The 23,165-nt window shown below is 47.0% G+C and overlaps 1 protein-coding gene across 2 annotated transcripts; it reads left to right on the forward strand.

The window, feature by feature from the left end:
- The first annotated feature begins 2,106 nt into the window (after nucleotides 1-2,106).
- Nucleotides 2,107-23,165, forward strand: LOC130285064 (gastrula zinc finger protein XlCGF57.1-like). Of its 2 annotated transcripts, XM_056536324.1 has the most exons (7): nucleotides 2,107-2,236; nucleotides 14,914-15,093; nucleotides 19,439-19,559; nucleotides 19,663-19,754; nucleotides 19,884-19,992; nucleotides 21,528-21,574; nucleotides 21,608-23,165. In XM_056536324.1, the coding sequence occupies exons 1-7, from the start codon at nucleotides 2,159-2,161 to the stop codon at nucleotides 22,514-22,516; spliced, it is 1,536 nt and encodes a 511-aa protein (XP_056392299.1). In that variant the 5' UTR covers nucleotides 2,107-2,158; the 3' UTR covers nucleotides 22,517-23,165. The 2 variants fall into 2 exon arrangements, with proteins under 2 accessions (XP_056392299.1, XP_056392219.1); XM_056536244.1 differs by having other exon boundaries at nucleotides 21,528-23,165.

The following is a 23,165-nucleotide window of genomic DNA, read 5'->3' on the forward strand; positions in this document are numbered from 1 at the left end:
ATAAGGAGGAGGTTTGTTACAGTGTGTCACCCCAGTAGTAAAGAGATTACATGAGGAGGAGGTTTGTTACAGTGTGTCACCTCAGTAGTAAGGAGATTACATGAGGAGGAGGTTTGTTACAGTGTGTCACCCCAGTAGTAAGGTGATTACATGAGGAGGAGGTTTGTTACAGTGTGTCACCTCAGTAGTAAGGAGATTACATGAGGAAGAGGTTTGTTACAGTGTGTCACCCCAGTAGTAAAGAGATTACATGAGGAGGAGGTTTTTTACAATGTGTCACCTCAGTAGTAAGGAGATTACATGAGGAGGAGGTTTGTTACAGTGTGTCACCCCTATAGTAAGGAGATTACATGAGGAGGAGGTTTGTTACAGTGTGTCACCCCTATAGTAAGGAGATTACATGAGGAGGAGTTTTGTTACAGTGTGTCACCCCAGTAGTGAGATTACATGAGGAGGAGGTTTGTTACAGTGTGTCACCCCAGTAGTAAGGAGATTACATGAGGAGGAGGTTTGTTACAGTGTTTCACCTCAGTAGTAAGGAGATTACATGAGGAGGAGGTTTGTTACAGTGTGTCACCCCAGTAGTAAGGAGATTACATGAGGAGGGGGTTTGTTACAGTGTGTCATCCCAGTAGTAAGGAGATTACATGAGGAGAAGGTTTGTTACAGTGTATCACCCCAGTAGTAAGGAGATTATATGAGGAGGAGGTTTGTTACAGTGTGTCACCCCAGTAATAAGGAGATTGCATGAGGGGGAGGTTTGTTACAGTGTGTCACCCCAGTAGTAAGGAGATTACATGAGGAGGAGGTTTGTTACAGTGTGTCACCCCAGTAGTCAGGAGATTATATGAGGAGGGGGTTTGTTACAGTGTGTCACCCCAGTAGTAAGGAGATTACATGAGGAGGGGGTTTGTTACAGTGTGTCACCCCAGCAGTAAGGAGATTACATGAGGAGGAGGTTTGTTACAGTGTGTCACCCTAGTAGTAAGGAGATTACATGAGGAGGAGGTTTGTTACAGTGTGTCACCCCAGTAGTAAGGAGATTACATGAGGAGGAGGTTTGTTACAGTGTGTCACCCCAGTAGTAAGGAGATTACATGAGGAGGAGGTTTGTTACAGTGTGTCATCCCAGTAGTAAGGAGATTACATGAGGAGGAGGTTTGTTACAGTGTGTCACCCCAGTAGTAAGGAGAATACATGAAGAGGAGGTTTGTTACAGTGTGTCACCCCAGTAGTAAGGAGATTACATGAGGAGGAGGTTTGTTACAGTGTGTCACCCCAGTAGTAAGGAGATTACATGAGGAGGAGGTTTGTTACAGTGTGTCACCCCAGTAGTAAGGAGATTACATGAGGAGGAGGTTTGTTACAGTGTGTCGCCCCAGTAGTAAGGAGATTACATGAGGAGGAGGTTTGTTATAGTGTGTCACCCCAGTAGTAAGGAGAGTACATGAGGAGGAGGTTTGTTACAGTGTGTCACTCCAGTAGTAAGGAGATTACATGAGGAGGAGGTTTGTTACAGTGTGTCACCCCAGTAGTAAGGATATTACATGAGGAGGAGGTTTGTTACAGTGTGTCACCACAGTAGTAAGGAGTTTACATGAGGAGGAGGTTTGTTACAGTGTGTCACCCCAGTAGTAAGAAGATTACAAGAGGAGGAGGTTTGCTACAGTGTGTCACCCCAGTAGTAAGGAGATTACATGAGGAGGAGCTTTGTTGCAGTGTGTCACCCCAGTAGTAAGGAGATAACATGAGGAGGAGGTTTGTTACAGTGTGTCACCCCAGTAGTAAGGGGATTACATGAGGAGGAGGTTTGTTACAGTGTGTCACCCTAGTATTAGGGAGATTACATGAGGAGGAGAAGGTTTGTTACAGTGTGTCACCCCAGTAGTAAGGAGATTACATGAGGAGGAGGTTTGTTACAGTGTGTCACCCCAGTAGTAAGCAGATTACATGAGGAGGAGGTTTGTTACAGTGTGTCACCCCAGTTGTAAGGAGATTACATGAGGAGGAGGTTTGTTACAGTGTGTCACCCCAGTAGTAAGGAGATTACATGGGGAGGAGGTTTGTTACATTGTGTCGCTGGTTCTGTGATTCAGGCTCCTCCTCTTCCCTTCCAGCTGATCCAGTTGTCTCCTCTTCTCCTGAATGACCCCCAAGGATGGACAAGGACAGGAATGAGATGACTAAGAGAATATTACACTTCACCTTGGAGATCCTCCACCTGCTGACCGGAGAGGTGAGGTGACCCATCTACATTTCCACCATTGTTGTCCCCATCTACATTTCCACCATTGTTGTCCCCATCTACATTTCCACCATTGTTGTCCCCCCATCTACATTTCCACCATTGTTGTCCCCATCTACATTTCCACCATTGTTGTCCTCATCTACATTTCCACCATTGTTGTCCCCATCTACATTTCCACCATTGTTGTCCCCCCATCTACATTTCTACCATTGTTGTTCCCCCATCTACATTTCCACCATTGTTGTACCCATCTACATTTCCACCATTGTTGTCCCCCATCTACATTTCCACCATTGTTGTCCCCCATCTACATTTCCACCATTGTTGTCCCCCATCTACATTTCTACCATTGTTGTCCCCCATCTACATTTCCACCATTGTTGTCCCCCATCTACATTTCCACCATTGTTATCCCCCATCTACATTTCTACCATTGTTGTCCCCATCTACATTTCTACCATTGTTGTCCCCCATCTACATTTCCACCATTGTTGTCCCCCCATCTACATTTCCACCATTGTTGTCTCCATCTACATTTCCACCATTGTTGTCCCCCATCTACATTTCCAGCATTGTTGTCCCCATCTACATTTCCAGCATTGTTGTCCCCATCTACATTTCCACCATTGTTGTCCCCCCATCTACATTTCCACCATTGTTGTCTCCATCTACATTTTCACCATTGTTGTCCCCCCATCTACATTTCCACCATTGTTGTCCCCATCTACATTTCCAGCATTGTTGTCCCCCATCTACATTTCCACCATTGTTGTCCCCCATCTACATTTCCACCATTGTTGTCCCCATCTACATTTCTACCATTGTTGTCCCCCATCTACATTTACACCATTGTTGTCCCCCATCTACATTTACACCATTGTTGTCCCCATCTACATTTCCACCATTGTTGTCCTCCATCTACATTTCTACCATTGTTGTCCCCATCTACATTTCTATCATTGTTGTACCCCATCTACATTTCCACCATTGTTGTCCCCATCTACATCTCCACCATTGTTGTCCCCATCTACATTTCCTCCATTGTTGTCCCATCTACATTTCCACCATTGTTGTCCCCATCTACATTTCCACCATTGTTGTCCCCCCGTCTACATTTCCACCATTGTTGTCCCCATCTACATTTCCACCATTGTTGTCCCCATCTACATTTCCACCATTGTTGTCCCCCCATCTACATTTCCACCATTGTTGTCCCCCCATCTACATTTCCACCATTGTTGTCTCCATCTACATTTCCACCATTGTTGTCCCCCCCATCTACATTTCCACCATTGTTGTCCCCATCTACATTTCCACCATTGTTGTCCCCATCTACATTTCCACCATTGTTCTCCCCATCTACATTTCCACCATTGTTGTCCCTATCTACATTTCCACCATTGTTGTCCCTATCTACATTTCCACCATTGTTGTCCCCATCTACATTTCCACCATTGTTGTCCTCCCATCTACATTTCCACCATTGTTGTCCCCCCATCTACATTTCCACCATTGTTGTCCCCATCTACATTTCCACCATTGTTGTCCCCATCTACATTTCCACCATTCTTGTCCCCATCTACATTTCCACCATTTTTGTCCCCCATCTACATTTCCACCATTGTTGTCCCCATCTACATTTCCACCATTTTTGTCCCCCATCTACATTTCCACCATTGTTGTCTCCATCTACATTTCCACCATTGTTGTCCCCCCCATCTACATTTCCACCATTGTTGTCCCCCATCTACATTTCCACCATTGTTGTCCCCCCATCTACATTTCCACCATTGTTGTCCCCATCTACATTTCCACCATTGTTGTCCCCATCTACATTTCCACCATTCTTGTCCCCATCTACATTTCCACCATTTTTGTCCCCCATCTACATTTCCACCATTGTTGTCCCCATCTACATTTCCACCATTTTTGTCCCCCATCTACATTTCCACCATTGTTGTCCCCCATCTACATTTCCACCATTGTTGTCCCCATCTACATTTCCACTATTGTTGTCCCCCATCTACATTTCCACCATCGTTGTCCCCATCTACATTTCCACCATTGTTGTCCCCCATCTACATTTCCACCATTGTTGTCCCCCCATCTACATTTCCACCATTGTTGTCCCCCATCTACATTTCCACCATTGTTGTCCCCATCTACATTTCCACCATTGTTGTCCCCTATCTACATTTCCACCATTGTTGTCCCCCATTTACATTTCCACCATTGTTGTCCCCATCTACATTTCCACCATTGTTGTCCCCCCATCTACATTTCCACCATTGTTGTCCCCATCTACATTTCCACCATTGTTGTCCCCCCATCTACATTTCCACCATTGTTGTCTCCATCTACATTTCCACCATTGTTGTCCCCCCCATCTACATTTCCACCATTGTTGTCCCCCCATCTACATTTCCACCATTGTTGTCCCCCCATCTACATTTCCACCATTGTTGTCCCCCATCTGCATTTCCACCATTGTTGTCCCCATCTACATTTCCTCCATTGTTGTCCCATCTACATTTCCACCATCGTTGTCCCCGTCTACATTTCCACCATTGTTGTCCCCCATCTACATTTCCACCATTGTTGTCCCCCATCTATATTTCCACCATTGTTGTCTCCATCTACATTTCCACCATTGTTGTCCCCCATCTACATTTCCACCATTGTTGTCCCCATCTACATTTCCACCATTGTTGTCCCCCCATCTACATTTCCACCATTGTTGTCCCCCCATCTACATTTCCACCATTGTTGTCCCCCCATCTACATTTCCACCATTGTTGTCTCCATCTACATTTCCACCATTGTTGTCCCCCCGATCTACATTTCCACCATTGTTGTCCCCATCTGCATTTCCACCATTGTTGTCCCCATCTACATTTCCTCCATTGTTGTCCCATCTACATTTCCACCATCGTTGTCCCCGTCTACATTTCCACCATTGTTGTCCCCATCTACATTTCCACCATTGTTGTCCCCCATCTACATTTCCACCATTGTTGTCCCCCATTTACATTTCCACCATTGTTGTCCCCATCTACATTTCCACCATTGTTGTCCCCCCATCTACATTTCCACCATTGTTGTCCCCATCTACATTTCCACCATTGTTGTCCCCCCATCTACATTTCCACCATTGTTGTCTCCATCTACATTTCCACCATTGTTGTCCCTCCATCTACATTTCCACCATTGTTGTCCCCCCATCTACATTTCCACCATTGTTGTCACATCTACATTTCCACCATTGTTGTCCCCCATCTGCATTTCCACCATTGTTGTCCCCATCTACATTTCCTCCATTGTTGTCCCATCTACATTTCCACCATCGTTGTCCCCGTCTACATTTCCACCATTGTTGTCCCCCATCTACATTTCCACCATTGTTGTCCCCCATCTATATTTCCACCATTGTTGTCTCCATCTACATTTCCACCATTGTTGTCCCCCATCTACATTTCCACCATTGTTGTCCCCATCTACATTTCCACCATTGTTGTCCCCCCATCTACATTTCCACCATTGTTGTCCCCCCATCTACATTTCCACCATTGTTGTCCCCCCATCTACATTTCCACCATTGTTGTCTCCATCTACATTTCCACCATTGTTGTCCCCATCTGCATTTCCACCATTGTTGTCCCCATCTACATTTCCTCCATTGTTGTCCCATCTACATTTCCACCATCGTTGTCCCCGTCTACATTTCCACCATTGTTGTCCCCATCTACATTTCCACCATTGTTGTCCCCATCTACATTTTCACCATTGTTGTCCCCATCTACATTTCCACCATTGTTGTCCCCATCTACATTTCCACCATTGTTGTCCCCCCATCTACATTTCCACCATTGTTGTCCCCCCCATCTACATTTCCACCATTGTTGTCCCCCCATCTACATTTCCACCATTGTTGTCTCCATCTACATTTCCACCATTGTTGTCCCCATCTACATTTCCACCATTGTTGTCCCCCATCTACATTTCCACCATTGTTGTCGCCATCTACATTTCCACCATTGTTGTCCCCATCTACATTTCCACCATTGTTTTCCCCATCTACATTTCCACCATTGTTGTCGCCATCTACATTTCCACCATTGTTGTCCCCCCCATCTACATTTCCACCATTGTTGTCCCCATCTACATTTCCACCATTGTTGTCCTCCCATCTACATTTCCACCATTGTTGTCCCCCCATCTACATTTCCACCATTGTTGTCCCCCCATCTACATTTCCACCATTGTTGTCCCCATCTACATTTCCACCATTGTTGTCCCCATCTACATTTCCACCATTGTTGTCCCCATCTACATTTCCACCATTGTTGTCCCCATCTACATTTCCACCATTGTTGTTCCCATCTACATTTCCACCATTGTTGTCCCCCATCTACATTTCCACCATTGTTGTCCCCATCTACATTTCCACCATTGTTGTCCCCCATCTACATTTCCACCATTGTTGTCCCCCCATCTACATTTCCACCATTGTTGTCCCCCATCTACATTTCCACCTTTGTTGTCCCCATCTACATTTCCACCATTGTTGTCCCCCATCTACATTTCCACCATTGTTGTCCCCCATTTACATTTCCACCATTGTTGTCCCCATCTACATTTCCACCATTGTTGTCCCCCCATCTACATTTCCACCATTGTTGTCCCCATCTACATTTCCACCATTGTTGTCCCCCCATCTACATTTCCACCATTGTTGTCTCCATCTACATTTCCACCATTGTTGTCCCCCCCATCTACATTTCCACCATTGTTGTCCCCCCATCTACATTTCCACCATTGTTGTCACATCTACATTTCCACCATTGTTGTCCCCCATCTGCATTTCCACCATTGTTGTCCCCATCTACATTTCCTCCATTGTTGTCCCATCTACATTTCCACCATCGTTGTCCCCGTCTACATTTCCACCATCGTTGTCCCCCATCTACATTTCCACCATTGTTGTCCCCCATCTACATTTCCACCATTGTTGTCCCCATCTACATTTCCACCATTGTTGTCCCCCCATCTACATTTCCACCATTGTTGTCTCCATCTACATTTCCACCATTGTTGTCCCCCATCTACATATCCACCATTGTTGTCCCCATCTACATTTCCACCATTGTTGTCCCCCATCTACATTTCCACCATTGTTGTCCCATCTACATTTCCACCATTGTTGTCCCCCATCTACATTTCCACCATTGTTGTCTCCATTTACATTTCCACCATTGTTGTCCCATCTACATTTCCACCATTGTTGTCCCCATCTACATTTCCACCATTGTTGTCCCCATCTACATTTCCACCATTGTTGTCCCCATCTACATTTCCACCATTGTTGTCCCCATCTACATTTCCACCATTGTTGTCCCCATCTACATTTCCACCATTGTTGTCCCCATCTACATTTCCTCCATTGTTGTCCCTGTTACGACGAGCGCTCCGGGTCCCCGCTCCTCCCCGGAGCGCTCACAGCGTTCTCCTTCTCGCAGCGCCCCGGTCAGACCTGCCGACCGGGTGCGCTGCAATAATGTTCCCAGCCGGGATGCGATTCGCGATGCGGGACGCGCCCGCTCGCGATGCGCATTCCGACTCGCTTACCAGACCCGTTCCCCGTCTGTGCTGTCCCGGCGCGTGTGGCCCGCTCCCTAGGGCGCGCGCGCGCCGGGTCTTTGTGATTTAAAGGGCCGGTGCGCCACTGATTGGCGCATGAGGTTTTAATCAGTACCGTCACCTGTGCACTTCCCTACTTATACCTCACTTCCCCTGCACTCCCTCGCCGGATCTTGTTGCCATTGTGCCAGTGAAAGCGTTTCCTTGTGTGTTCCTAGCCTGTGTTCCAGACCTCCTGCCGTTGCCCTTGACTAAGATCCTTGCTGCCTGCCCTGACCTTCTGCTACGTCCGACCTTGCTCTTGTCTACTCCCTTGTACCGCGCTTATCTCAGCAGTCAGAGAGGTTGAGCCGTTGCCGGTGGATACGACCTGGTTGCTACCGCCGCTGCAAGACCATCCCGCTTTGCGGCGGGCTCTGGTGAATACCAGTAGCAACTTAGAACCGGTCCACCGACACGGTCCACGCCAATCCCTCTCTGGCACAGAGGATCCACCTCCAGCTTGCCGAATCCTGACAGTAGATCCGGCCATGGATCCCGCTGAGGTCCCGCTGCCAGTTGTCGCTGACCTCACCACGGTGGTCGCCCAGCAGTCGCAACAGATAGAGCAACAAGGCCACCAGCTGTCTCAACTGACCGTGATGCTACAGCAGCTACTACCACAGCTTCAACAATCATCTCCTCCGCCAGCTCCTGCACCTCCTCCGCAGCGTTTGAGTTTGCCGTGGTTTTCTTTCGCAATGTTCCCTGCACTTGGAGATGATGTCGGACCAGTTTCCAACTGAAAGGTCAAAGGTGGCTTTCGTAGTCAGCCTTCTGTCTGGGAAAGCTCTGTCATGGGCCACACCGCTCTGGGACCGCAATGACCCCGTCACTGCCTCTGTACACTCTTTCTTCACGGAGATTCGAAGTGTCTTCGAGGAACCTGCCCGAGCCTCTTCTGCCGAGACTGCCCTGCTGAACCTGGTCCAGGCTAATTCTTCTGTTGGCGAGTACGCCATCCAATTCCGTACTCTCGCCTCCGAATTGTCCTGGAATAATAAGGCCCTCTGCGCGACCTTTAAAAAAGGCCTATCCAGTAACATCAAAGATGTGCTGGCCGCACGAGAAATCCCTGCTAACCTGCATGAACTGATTCATCATGCCACCCGCATTGACATGCGTTTTTCCGAAAGGTGTCAGGAGCTCCGCCAGGATATGGACTTTGTTCACACGAGGCGGTTTCTCTCCCTGGCTCCTCTCTCCTCTGGTCCACTGCAATCCGTTCCTGTGCCTTCCGCCGTGGAGGCTATGCAAGTTGACCGGTCTCGCCTGACACCTCAAGAGAGGACACAACGCCGCATGGATAACCTTTGCCTGTACTGTGCCGGTACCGAACATTTCTTGAAGGATTGTCCTATCCGTCCTCCCCGCCTGGAAAGACGTACGCTGACTCCGCACAAAGGTGAGACTGCCCTTGATGTGAACTCTGCTTCTCCACGTCTTACTGTGCCTGTGCGGATATCTTCTTCTACCTTCTACTTCTCTGCTATGGCCTTCTTGGATTCCGGATCTGCAGAAAATTTTATTTTAGCCTCTTTCATCAACAGGTTCAACATCCTGGTGACCAGTCTCGCCAGACCCCTCTACATCGCCTCTGTTAATAATGAAAGATTGGACTGTACTGTGCGTTACCGCACGGAACCTCTCTTAATGTGCATCGGACCCCATCACAAAAAGATTGAATTTCTGGTCCTCTCTAACTGCACTTCGGAAATTCTTCTTGGACTACCGTGGCTTCAACGCCATTCCCCAACCCTTGATTGGACCACCGGGGAGATCAAGAACTGGGGTACTACTTGCCACAAGAACTGTCTTAAGCCTGCTCCCTGTACTGTCAGTCAAGACCCTGTGGCCCCTCCGATATCTGGTCTCCCCAAGGCCTATCTGGATTATGCTGATGTTTTTTGCAAAAAACAAGCAGAGACTTTGCCTCCTCACAGGCCTTATGACTGCCCTATTGACCTCCTCCCTGGTACTACTCCACCCCGGGGCAGAATCTATCCTCTGTCTGCTCCGGAAACACAAGCCATGTCGGAGTACATCCAAGAGAATTTAAAAAAGGGGTTTATCCGCAAGTCTTCCTCCCCTGCCGGAGCTGGATTTTTCTTTGTTTCCAAAAAAGACGGCTCCTTACGACCTTGCATTGATTACCGCGGACTTAATAAAATCACTGTAATAAAACGCTATCCCCTACCTCTTATCTCGGAACTCTTTGACCGCCTACGAGGCGCCCACATCTTTACCAAGTTGGACTTGAGAGGTGCATTTAATCTCATCCGCATCAGGGAGGGGGACGAGTGGAAGACCGTGTTTAACACCAGAGATGGACACTTTGAATATCTGGTTATGCCCTTTGGGCTTTGCAACGCCCCTGCCGTCTTCCAAGACTTTGTAAATTAAATTTTTCGTGATCTTCTATATACCTGTGTTGTGGTCTACCTGGACGATATTTAGATTTTTTCTGCTAACCTAGAAGAACACCGCCGGCATGTCTGCATGGTTCTTCAGAGACTTCGGGACAATCAATTATATGCCAAAATGTCTCTTTGAATGTCAATCTCTTCCTTTCCTAGGATACTTAGTCTCTGGCCAGGGACTCCAAATGGACCCAGATAAACTATCAGCCGTATTGGATTGGCCACGCCCCTCCGGACTCCGTGCTATCCAACGTTTTTTGGGGTTTGCCAATTATTACAGACAATTTATTCCGCACTTTTCCACTATTGTGGCCCCTATCGTGGCCCTAACCAAGAAAAACGCCAACCCTAAGTCCTGGCCTCCTCAAGCGGAAGATGCATTCAATCATCTCAAAACTGCCTTTTCTTCTGCTTTCGTACTCTCCAGACCTGATTCATCTGAGCCCTTCTCGCTGGAGGTAGACGCCTCCTCGGTGGGAGCTGGAGCAGTACTCCTACAAAAAAATTCTTCCGGACATGCTGTTACTTGTGGTTTCTTTTCTAGGACCTTCTCTCCGGCGGAGAAAAACTACTCCATTGGTGATCGTGAATTACTGGCCATAAAATTGGCACTTGAGGAATGGAGGCACCTGCTGGAGGGATCCAAATATCCAGTTATCATATACACTGACCACAAGAATCTCTCTTATCTTCAGTCTGCCCAACGGCTGAACCCTCGCCAGGCTAGGTGGTCGTTGTTGACCTTTATCCCATGGCAACACAGTTATTTGGGTGGTCGTTGATCGATTCTCCAAGATGGCACATTTTATCCCTCTTCCAGGTCTTCCTTCTGCGCCTCAGTTGGCGAAACAATTTTTTATACACATTTTTCGCCTTCACGGGCTTCCTACGCATATCGTCTCGGATAGAGGCGTTCAATTTGTGTCAAAATTCTGGAGGGCCCTCTGTAATCAACTCAAAATCAAATTAAACTTCGCGTCTTCTTATCATCCCCAATCCAATAGGCAAGTGGAAAGAATTAATCAGGTCCTGGGTGACTATTTGCGACATTTTGTTTCCTCCCGCCAGGATGACTGGGCAGATCTTCTACCATGGGCCGAATTCTCGTACAATTTCAGAGTCTCTGAGTCTTCCGCTAAATCCCCATTTTTTGTGGTGTATGGCCGTCACCCTCTTTCCCCCCCCCCCCCCCCTTCCCACTCCCATGCCTTCTGGTTTGCCCGCTGTTGATGAGGTGACTCGGGACTTCTCCACCATATGGAAAGAGACTCAAAATTCTCTCTTACAAGCCTCATCCCGGATGAAAAAACATGCCGATAGGAAAAGAAGAATTCCCCCCATTTTTTCTCCCGGAGACAAAGTATGGCTCTCCGCCAAGTATGTCCGCTTTCGTGTCCCCAGTTATAAACTGGGACCACGTTATCTTGGTCCTTTCAAAATCAAGTGCCAAATCAACCCTGTCTCTTACAAACTTCTTCTTCCTCCTTCTCTCCGTATTCCCAATGCTTTCCATGTCTCTCTCCTTAAACCACTCATCCTTAACCGCTTCTCTCCCAAGGTTGTTGCTCCCACTCCAGTTTCCGGGTCCTCTGACATCTTTTCGGTGAAAGAAATTCTGGCATCCAAGACGGTCAGAGGTAAAAAAAATTTTTGGGTTGATTGGGAGAATTGCGGCCCAGAGGAGAGGTCATGGGAACCTGAGGACAACATCCTGGACAAGAACCTTATCCTCAAATTCTCAGGTTCCAAAAAGAGGGGGAGACCCAAGGGGGGGGGGGTACTGTTACGCCGAGCGCTCCGGGTCCCCGCTCCTCCCCGGATCGCTCACAGCGTTCTCCTTCCCGCAGCGCTGCGATAATGTTCTCAGCCGGGATGCGATTCGCGATGCGGGACGCGCCCGCTCGTGATGCGCATCCCGACTTGCTTACCAGACCCGTTCCCCGTCTGTGCTGTCCCAGCGCACGCGGCCCCGCTCCATAGGGCGCGCGCGCGCCGGGTCTTTGCGATTTAAAGGGCCGGTACGCCACTGATTGGTGCATGAGGTTTTAATCAGTACCGTCACCTGTGCACTTCCCTACTTATACCTCACTTCCCCTGCACTCTTTTGCCGGATCTTGTTGCCATTGTGCCAGTGAAAGCGTTTCCTTGTGTGTTCCTAGCCTGTGTTCCAGACCTCCTGCCGTTGCCCTTGACTACGATCCTTGCTGCCTGCCCTGACCTTCTGCTACGTCCGACCTTGCTCTTGTCTACTACCTTGTACCGCGCTTATCTCAGCAGTCAGAGAGGTTGAGCCGTTGCCGGTGGATACGACCTGGTTGCTACCGCCGCTGCAAGACCATCCCGCTTTGTGGCGGGCTCTGGTGAATACCAGTAGCAACTTAGAACCGGTCCACCAACACGGTCCACGCCAATCCCTATCTGGCACAGAGGATCCACCTCCAGCCAGCCGAATCATGACAGTCCCCGTCTACATTTCCACCATTGTTGTCCCCATCTACATTTCCACCATTGTTGTCCCCATCTACATTTCCACCATTGTTGTCCCCCCATCTACATTTCCACCATTGTTGTCTCCATCTACATTTCCACCATTGTTGTCCCCCATCTACATTTCCACCATTGTTGTCCCCCATCTACATTTCCACCATTGTTGTCCCCCATCTACATTTCCACCATTGTTGTCCCCATCTACATTTCCACCATTGTTGTCCCCATCTACATTTCCACCATTGTTGTCCCCATCTACATTTCCACCATTGTTGTCCCCATCTACATTTCCTCCATTGTTGTCCCATCTACATTTCCTCCATTTTTGTCCCCGTCTACATTTACACCTTTGTTGTCCCCCATCTACATTTCCACCATTGTTGTCCCCATCTACATTTCCACCATTGTTGTCCCCATCTACATTTCCTCCATTGTTGTCCCATCTACATTTCCACCAATGTAGTCCCCCATCTACATTTCCACCATTGTTGTCCCCATCTACATTTCCACCATTGTTGTCCCCATCTACATTTCCTCCATTGTTGTCCCATCTACATTTCCACCATTGTTGTCCCCATCTACATTTCCACCATTGTTGTCCCCATCTACATTTCCACCATTGTTGTCCCCATCTACATTTCCACCATTGTTGTCTCCCATCTACATTTCCACCATTGTTGTCCCCATCTACATTTCCACCATTGTTGTCCCCATCTACATTTCCACCATTGTTGTCCCCATCTACATTTCCACCATTGTTGTCCACCATCTACATTTCCACCATTGTTGTCTCCATCTACATTTCCACCATTGTTGTCCCCATCTACATTTCCACCATTGTTGTCCCCATCTACATTTCCACCATTGTTGTCCCCATCTACATTTCCACCATTGTTGTCCCCCATCTACATTTCCACCATTGTTGTCCCCCATCTACATTTACACCATTGTTGTCCCCATCTACATTTCCACCATTGTTGGCCCCATCTACATTTACACCATTGTTGGCCCCATCTACATTTCCACCATTGTTACCCCCATCAACATTTCCACCATTGTTGTCCCCATCTACATTTCCACCATTGTTGTCCCCATCTACATTTCCACCATTGTTGTCCCCATCTACATTTCCTCCATTGTTGTCCCATCTACATTTCCACCAATGTAGTCCCCCATCTACATTTCCACCATTGTTGTCCCCATCTACATTTCCACCATTGTTGTCCCCATCTACATTTCCTCCATTGTTGTCCCATCTACATTTCCACCATTGTTGTCCCCATCTACATTTCCACCATTGTTGTCCCCATCTACATTTCCACCATTGTTGTCCCCATCTACATTTCCACCATTGTTGTCTCCCATCTACATTTCCACCATTGTTGTCCCCATCTACATTTCCACCATTGTTGTCCCCATCTACATTTCCACCATTGTTGTCCCCATCTACATTTCCACCATTGTTGTCCACCATCTACATTTCCACCATTGTTGTCTCCATCTACATTTCCACCATTGTTGTCCCCATCTACATTTCCACCATTGTTGTCCCCATCTACATTTCCACCATTGTTGTCCCCATCTACATTTCCACCATTGTTGTCCCCCATCTACATTTCCACCATTGTTGTCCCCCATCTACATTTACACCATTGTTGTCCCCATCTACATTTCCACCATTGTTGGCCCCATCTACATTTACACCATTGTTGGCCCCATCTACATTTCCACCATTGTTACCCCCATCAACATTTCCACCATTGTTGTCCCTATCTACATTTCCACCATTTTAGTCCTCCATCTACATTTCCACCATTGTTGTCCCCCATCTACATTTCCACCATTGTTGTCCCCATCTACATTTCCACCATTGTTGTCCCCCATCTACATTTCCACCATTGTTGTCCCCCATCTTTGGAGCCGCTCTATGTTCTGGATGTCTCTTTGTAGGTGAGGTCTCCAGAACTGACCCCAGTATTCCAGATGTGCTCACTAGAGCTCTATACAGGGGGCACAATCTCCTCTTTGTAGTGAGGGAGGAATACTGGGGTCAGTCCCCTCATTGTCTCTCTCCATACACAGGATTACACCATAGTGAAGAAGACATGGGCGAAGTGTGTGGCCCCCAGCAGCCATCTCCATGAGTCGGGAGGATGGAGCAGGGCCCGGGGCCCCAGCACGAATCCTCCACCTCACTCACTGATACATGAGGAGAAGATCATAGAACTCACCCACAGGATCACTGAGCTGCTGACTGGAGAGGTGACCCTGCTGGGACATTATACAGTAATGGAGGGGTCTGGTGATGACTGGAGAGGTGACACTGCTGGGACATTATACAGTAATGGAGGGGTCTGGTGATGACTGGAGAGGTGACCCTGCTGGTACATTATACAGTAATGGAGGGGTCTGGTGATGACTAGAGAGGTGACACTGCTGGAACATTATACAGTAATGAAGGGGTCTGGTGATGACTGTAGAGGTGACACTGCTGGGACATTATACAGTAATGGAGGGGTCTGGTGATGACTGGAGAGGTGACACTGCTGGGACATTATACAGTAATGGAGGGGTCTGGTGATGATTAGAGAGGTGACACTGCTGGGACATTATACAGTAATGGAGGGGTCTGGTGATGACTGGAGAGGTGACACTGCTGGGACATTATACCGTAATGGAGGGGTCTGGTGATGACTGGAGAGGTGACACTGCTGGGACATTATACAGTAATGGAGGGTCTAGTGATAACTGGAGAGGTGACACTGCTGGGACATTATACAGTAATGGAGGGTCTAGTGATAACTGGAGAGGTGACACTGCTGGGACATTATACAGTAATGGAGGGTCTAGTGATAACTGGAGAGGTGACACTGCTGGGACATTATACAGTAATGGAGGGGTCTGGGGATGATTAGAGAGGTGACACTGCTGGGACATTATATAGTAATGGAGGGATCTGGTGATGACTGGAGAGGTGACACTGCTGGGACATTATACAGTAATGGAGGGATCTGGTGATGACTGGAGAGGTGACACTGCTGGGACATTATACAGTAATGGAGGGGTCTGGTGATGATTAGAGAGGTGACACTGCTGGGACATTATACAGTAATGGAGGGGTCTGGTGATGATTAGAGAGGTGACAATGCTGGGACATTATACAGTAATGGAGGGGTCTGGTGATGACTGGAGAGGTGACACTGCTGGGACATTATACAGTAATGGAGAGGTCTGGTGATTACTGGAGAGGTGACACTGCAGGGACATTATACAGTAATGGAGGGGTCTGGTGATGATTAGAGAGGTGACACTGCTGGGACATTATACAGTAATGGAGGGGTCTGGTGATGATTAGAGAGGTGACACTGCTGGGACATTATACAGTAATGGAGGGGTCTGGTGATGACTGGAGAGGTGACACTGCTGGGACATTATACAGTAATGGAGGGGTCTGGTGATGACCGGAGAGGTGACACTGCTGGGACATTATACAGTAATGGAGAGGTCTGGTGATGACCGGAGAGGTGACACTGCTGGGGCATTATACAGTAATGGAGGGGTCTGGTGATGACCGGAGAGGTGACACTGCTGGGACATTATACAGTAATGGAGAGGTCTGGTGATGACCGGAGAGGTGACACTGCTGGGACATTATACAGTAATGGAGGGGTCTGGTGATGATTAGAGAGGTGACACTGCTGGGACATTATACAGTAATGGAGGGGTCTGGTGATGACTGGAGAGGTGACACTGCTGGGACATTATACAGTAATGGAGGGGTCTGGTGATGACTAGTGAGGTGACACTGCAGGGACATTATACAGTAATGGATGGGTCTGGTGATGACTGGAGAGGTGACACTGCTGGGACATTATACATTAATGGAGGGTTCTGGTGATGACTGGAGAGGTGACACTGCTGGGACATTATACAGTAATGGAGGGGTCTGGTGATGATTAGAGAGGTGACACTGCTGTGACATTATACAGTAATGGAGGGGTCTGGTGATGACCGGAGAGGTGACACTGCTAGGACATAATACAGTAATGGAGGGATCTGGTGATGACTGGAGAGGTGACACTGCTGGGACATTATACAGTAATGGAGGGGTCTGGTGATGACTGGAGAGGTTACACTGCTGGGACATTATACAGTAATGGAGGGGTCTGGTGATGACTGGAGAGGTGACCCTGCTGGGACATTATACAGTAATGGAGGGGTCTGGTGATGATTAGAGAGGTGACACTGCTGGGACATTATACAGTAATGGAGCGGTCTGGTGATGATTAGAGAGGTGACACTGCTGGGACATTTTACAGTAATGGAGGGGTCTGGTGATGACCGGAGAGGTGACACTGCTGGGACATTATACAGTAATGGAGGGGTCTGGTGATGACTGGAGAGGTGACACTGCTGGGACATTATACAGTAATGGAGGGGTCTGGTGATGACTGGAGAGGTGACACTGCTGGGACATTATACAGTAATGGAGGGGTCTGGTGATGACTGGAGAGGTGACCCTGCTGGGACATTATACAGTAATGGAGGGGTCTGGTGATGACTGGAGAGGTGACACTGCTGGGACATTATACAGTAATGGAGGGGTCTGGTGATGATTAGAGAGGTGACACTGCTGGGACATTATACAGTAATGGAGGGGTCTGGTGATGATTAGAGAGGTGACACTGCTGGGACATTATACAGTAATGGAGGGGTCTGGTGATGACTGGAGAGGTGACCCTGCTGGGACATTGTACAGTAATGGAGGGGTCTGGTGATGACTGGAGAGGTGACACTGCTGGGACATTATACAGTAATGGAGGGGTCTGGTGATGACTAGTGAGGTGACACTGCAGGGACATTATACAGTAATGGAGGGGTCTGGTGATGACTGGAGAGGTGACACTGCTGGGACATTATACATTAATGGAGGGTTCTGGTGATGACTGGAGAGGTGACACTGCTGGGACATTATACAGTAATGGAGGGGTCTGGTGATGATTAGAGAGGTGACACTGCTGTGACATTATACAGTAATGGAGGGGTCTGGTGATGACCGGAGAGGTGACACTGCTAGGACATAATACAGTAATGGAGGGATCTGGTGATGACTGGAGAGGTGACACTGCTGGGACATTATACAGTAATGGAGGGGTCTGGTGATGACTGGAGAGGTTACACTGCTGGGACATTATACAGTAATGGAGGGGTCTGGTGATGACTGGAGAGGTGACCCTGCTGGGACATTATACAGTAATGGAGGGGTCTGGTGATGATTAGAGAGGTGACACTGCTGGGACATTATACAGTAATGGAGCGGTCTGGTGATGATTAGAGAGGTGACACTGCTGGGACATTTTACAGTAATGGAGGGGTCTGGTGATGACCGGAGAGGTGACACTGCTGGGACATTATACAGTAATGGAGGGGTCTGGTGATGACTGGAGAGGTGACACTGCTGGGACATTTTACAGTAATGGAGGGGTCTGGTGATGACTGGAGAGGTGACACTGCTGGGACATTATACAGTAATGGAGGGGTCTGGTGATGACTGGAGAGGTGACCCTGCTGGGACATTATACAGTAATGGAGGGGTCTGGTGATGACTGGAGAGGTGACACTGCTGGGACATTATACAGTAATGGAGGGGTCTGGTGATGATTAGAGAGGTGACACTGCTGGGACATTATACAGTAATGGAGGGGTCTGGTGATGATTAGAGAGGTGACACTGCTGGGACATTATACAGTAATGGAGGGGTCTGGTGATGACTGGAGAGGTGACCCTGCTGGGACATTGTACAGTAATGGAGGGGTCTGGTGATGACTGGAGAGGTGACACTGCTGGGACATTATACAGTAATGGAGGGGTCTGTGATGATTAGAGAGGTGACACTGCTGGGACATTATACAGTAATGGAGGGGTCTGGTGATGATTAGAGAGGTGACACTGCTGGGACATTATACAGTAATGGAGGGGTCTGGTGATGACTGGAGAGGTGACACTGCTGGGACATTATACAGTAATGGAGGGGTCTGGTGATGACTGGAGAGGTGACACTGCTGGGACATTATACAGTAATGGAGGGGTCTGGTGATGACTGAAGAGGTGACACTGCTGGGACATTATACAGTAATGGAGGGGTCTGGTGATGACTGGAGAGAGGACACTGCTGGGACATTATACAGTAATGGAGGGATCTGGTGATGATTAGAGAGGTGACACTGCTGGGACATTATACAGTAATGGAGGGGTCTGGTGATGACTGGAGAGGTGACACTGGACATTATACAGTAATGGAGGGGTCTGGTGAGGACTGGAGAGGTGACACTGCTGGGACATTATACAGTAATGGAGGGGTCTGGTGATGATTGGAGAGGTGACACTGCTGGGACATTATATAGTAATGGAGAGGTCTGGTGATGACTGGAGAGGTGACACTGCTGGGACATTATACAGTAATGGAGGGGTCTGGTGATGATTAGAGAGGTGACACTGCTGGGACATTATACAGTAAAGGAGGAGTCTGCTGATTAGAGATGTGACACTGCTGGGACATTATACAGTAATGGAGGGGTCTGGTGATGACGATATCATTGTGTGTCAGGTTCCTATAAGGTGTCAGGATGTGGCGGTCTATTTCTCCATGGAGGAGTGGGAGTATGTAGAAGGACACAAGGATCTGTACCAGGACATGATGGAGGATCACCGGCCCCTCACATCACAAGGTAAGAAGAGACATATATATATATATAGATATCACTCTCATTACCTAGTAACATAGAAATCCATCCAGCACTGATGTATTCATTCCCTGTGTGTTCCCTACAGATGGAGTCATTGATAGAAATCCACCCGAGAGGTGTCCCCGTCCTCTGTATTCCCAGGACTGTCCAGAGGGAAATGTCCCAGAGAAGCATCAGGTAGATGAGGCTGATCCTATATCTCTATAGGGGGGTCCTGCAGTCATAGATGTGGGGATAGATTTTGGGGGTCTCTGTAGCTCCTCCTGTCTGCTGTATTGTAGTGAATTGTTCTATATGTCACATCAGGGGGGAGATCTGACTAATAATAAAGTGAAGGATGAAGAAGAGAGGATGAGGGGCCATCACCCGTGTATGAGGGAAATGAAGGAGGAAATTCCAGGAGGTGTTACCCAAGGTATGTAATAATTCCAGGAGGTGTTACCCCAGGTATGTAATAATTCCTGGAGGTGTTACCCCAGGTATGTAATAATTCCAGGAGGTGTTACCCCAGGTATGTAATAATTCAAGGACGTGTTGTCCCAGCTATGTAATAATTCCAGGAGGTGTTACCCCAGGTGTGTTATAATTCCAGGAGGTGTTTCCCCAGGTATGTAATAATTCTAGGAGGTGTTGTCCCGGGTATGTAATAATTCCAGGAGGTGTTATCCCAGGTATGTAATATTTCCAGGAGGTGTTGTCCCAGGTATGTAATAATTCCAGGAGCTGTTGTCCTAGGTATGTAATAATTCCAGGAGGTGATGTCCTAGGTATGTAATAATTCCAGGAGGTGTTACCCCAGGTATGTAATAATTCCAGGAGGTGTTGTCCCAGGTATGTAATAATTCCAGGAGGTGTTGTCCCAGGTATGTAATAATTCCAGGAGGTGTTGTCCCGGGTATGTAATAATTCCAGGAGGTGTTGTCCCAGGTGTGTAATAATTCCAGGAGGTGTTGTCCCAGGTATGTAATAATTCCAGGAGGTGTTGTCCCAGGTATGTAATAATTCCAGGAGGTGTTCTTCTAGGTATGTAATAATGCCAGGAGGTGTTACCCCAGGTATGTAATAATTCCAGGAGGTGTTGTCCCAGGTATGTAATAATTCCAGGAGGTGTTGTCCCAGGTATGTAATAATTCCAGGAGGTGTTGTCCCGGGTATGTAATAATTCCAGGAGGTGTTGTCCCGGGTATGTAATAATTCCAGGAGGTGTTGTCCCAGGTGTGTAGTAATTCCAGGAGGTGTTGTCCCAGTTATGTAATATTTCCAGGAGGTGTTGTCCCAGGTATGTAATAATTCCAGGAGGTGTTGTCCCAGGTATGTAATATTTCCAGGAGGTGTTACCCCAGGTATGTAGTAATGGATTACAGAGGGAATTCGGAGGTGTCTTCAGGGGAGGCTCCACCTTAGATCTACATGACATTAACCCTTCAGGCCCCAGTGATCCCCTGTGTTATGTATAGTCAGGACCTGAGGGAGGTGACTATATAGAGATCCTCTCCAGGGTCATCTATGGATCCTTTTATGCTCGAGGATTAAAGTGGACCTATAGATTGCATGTAGGAAGAGAAGAGGTTACTGACACACTGGCTCTACAAGTGTTTAGCATAAATGAAAGAAACAGCAGCACAGCAAGGCCAAGGTTACACTTAACACAGAACTGAAGCTGAGGTGATAAAGAAGCCCTGATTTACCTTTCAGTCCACTGGAGAATGCAGACAGGCTCGCAGCTTATATGTACACAGCCCAGGCCTTCTCAGGCTCTCTCTTTCTCCTGCACATACCTAAGACTCACCCCCACTTCTTGTATTCAGTTTTGGGGCTCACGAGCTGTAAAATGTACGGGATCAGGAAAGAGTAGGGTCACGCGTGTCGTATTTCGCTGCATATTTTCCTACTCAATAAACAAAAATGTCAATGTTATTTATTGACTAGACGTGATTTTTACCTCAACAGAAAATCCCATTAAAAACCGTGAGGAAAACGTCATGTTATCCCTGAATGATGGAGAGATCATGGAGCGCTCCTCAGGAGAAGATGGAGAGATCATGGAGCGCTCCTCAGGAGAAGACCTCCTTACCCCTAATGTCCATCCAGATCTATCCTATAATAATCCCCCTGATCATGAGGAACCTTCTCCTGACCAATCACACATTGTTACCACAAGGACAGAACAGAACGGGGAGAAAGGTTTTCACTGTGATGAATGTGGAAAATATTTCCGAAAAAGTTTAGATCTTATTAAACACAAAAAAAGTCATGAAAGAATCAAGCCATATCTGTGTTCAGAATGTGGGAAATTTTTTACAGATAAACCAACTCTTGTTAGACATGCCAGAATTCACACAGGAGAGAAGCCGTATTCATGTTCAGAATGTGGGAAACGTTTTACAGATAGCTCACATCTCATTACACATAGAAGAATTCACACAGGAGAGAAGCCATATTCATGTTCAGAATGTGGGAAATGTTGCATAACAAAATCACATCTTGTTATACATAAGAGAAGTCACACAGGAGAGAGACCATATACATGTTCAGAATGTGGGAAAAATTATACACAAAAATCGCATCTTGTTATACATGAGAGAAGTCACACAGGAGAGAAGCCGTATTCATGTTCAGAATGTGGGAAATGCTTTTCATATAATTCACACCTTGTTACACACACGAGACTTCACACAGGAGAGAAGCCGTATTCATGTTCAGAATGTAGGAAATGCTTTTCAGATAAATCGCACCTTGTTACACACATGAGACTTCACACAGGAGAGATGCCATATTCATGTTCAGAATGTGGGAAATGCTTTTCAGATAAAGCAAATTTTGGTAAGCATATGAGAAGCCACACAGGTGTGAAACCGTATTCATGTTCAGAATGTGGGAAATGCTTTATGAAAAAAACAAATCTTGTTAAACATGAAAGAAGTCACACAGGGAATTAGCCATATTAGTATTACAAATGTGGGAAATGCTTTGCAAAAAAATCAGATCTTTTTCGACATGAGAGAAGGCTCCTTCTAAAATTGCAAAACAAACAAAGATTTTAAAAAAAGTGGAATTCTATGGATTTCTGCCTTGATTACTAGAAGAAACAGAGGCCTAACCACAGCCAATTGGCTCTTAACCTTTAAAGTAAAAGGCTCAAGAATATAAAGTGCCATGAAAATGTAGCTCACAACGTGTTTCTGCTTTTAGTAAATACAGCTTCTTCAGGGTAGAAAGCGGTTTATGAGAGTAAGTACAGATTATGAATATAGTTCTAAGTACCGGGTAAGAAGTAATATATTTTACAAATAAAGCTACATGTGCCACATTTGGAAGGTTTTTGCACCAAATGTGGCACAACTGGTTTTTCCCCCGAAGACGTTGTATTTACTAACAGAAACACGTTGGAAGATCCATACATACACTTTCTACCAGTGGTTGCGGTAGCGGGAGATTTTTCACATTCTTGATTCTTATATTTTTTTTTACATGTAAACCCATTAAAGTAAAATTTTGTGCTGTATGGCATCATTTGGAATTTTGTATTGATTACAAATAAAATGTGGTCTGATTGTTACATTTATATACAAATACAACGCAACTAAA

The sequence above is a fragment of the Hyla sarda genome, chromosome 1, assembly GCF_029499605.1.
Source record: "Hyla sarda isolate aHylSar1 chromosome 1, aHylSar1.hap1, whole genome shotgun sequence".
NCBI classification, from domain to species: domain Eukaryota; kingdom Metazoa; phylum Chordata; class Amphibia; order Anura; family Hylidae; genus Hyla; species Hyla sarda.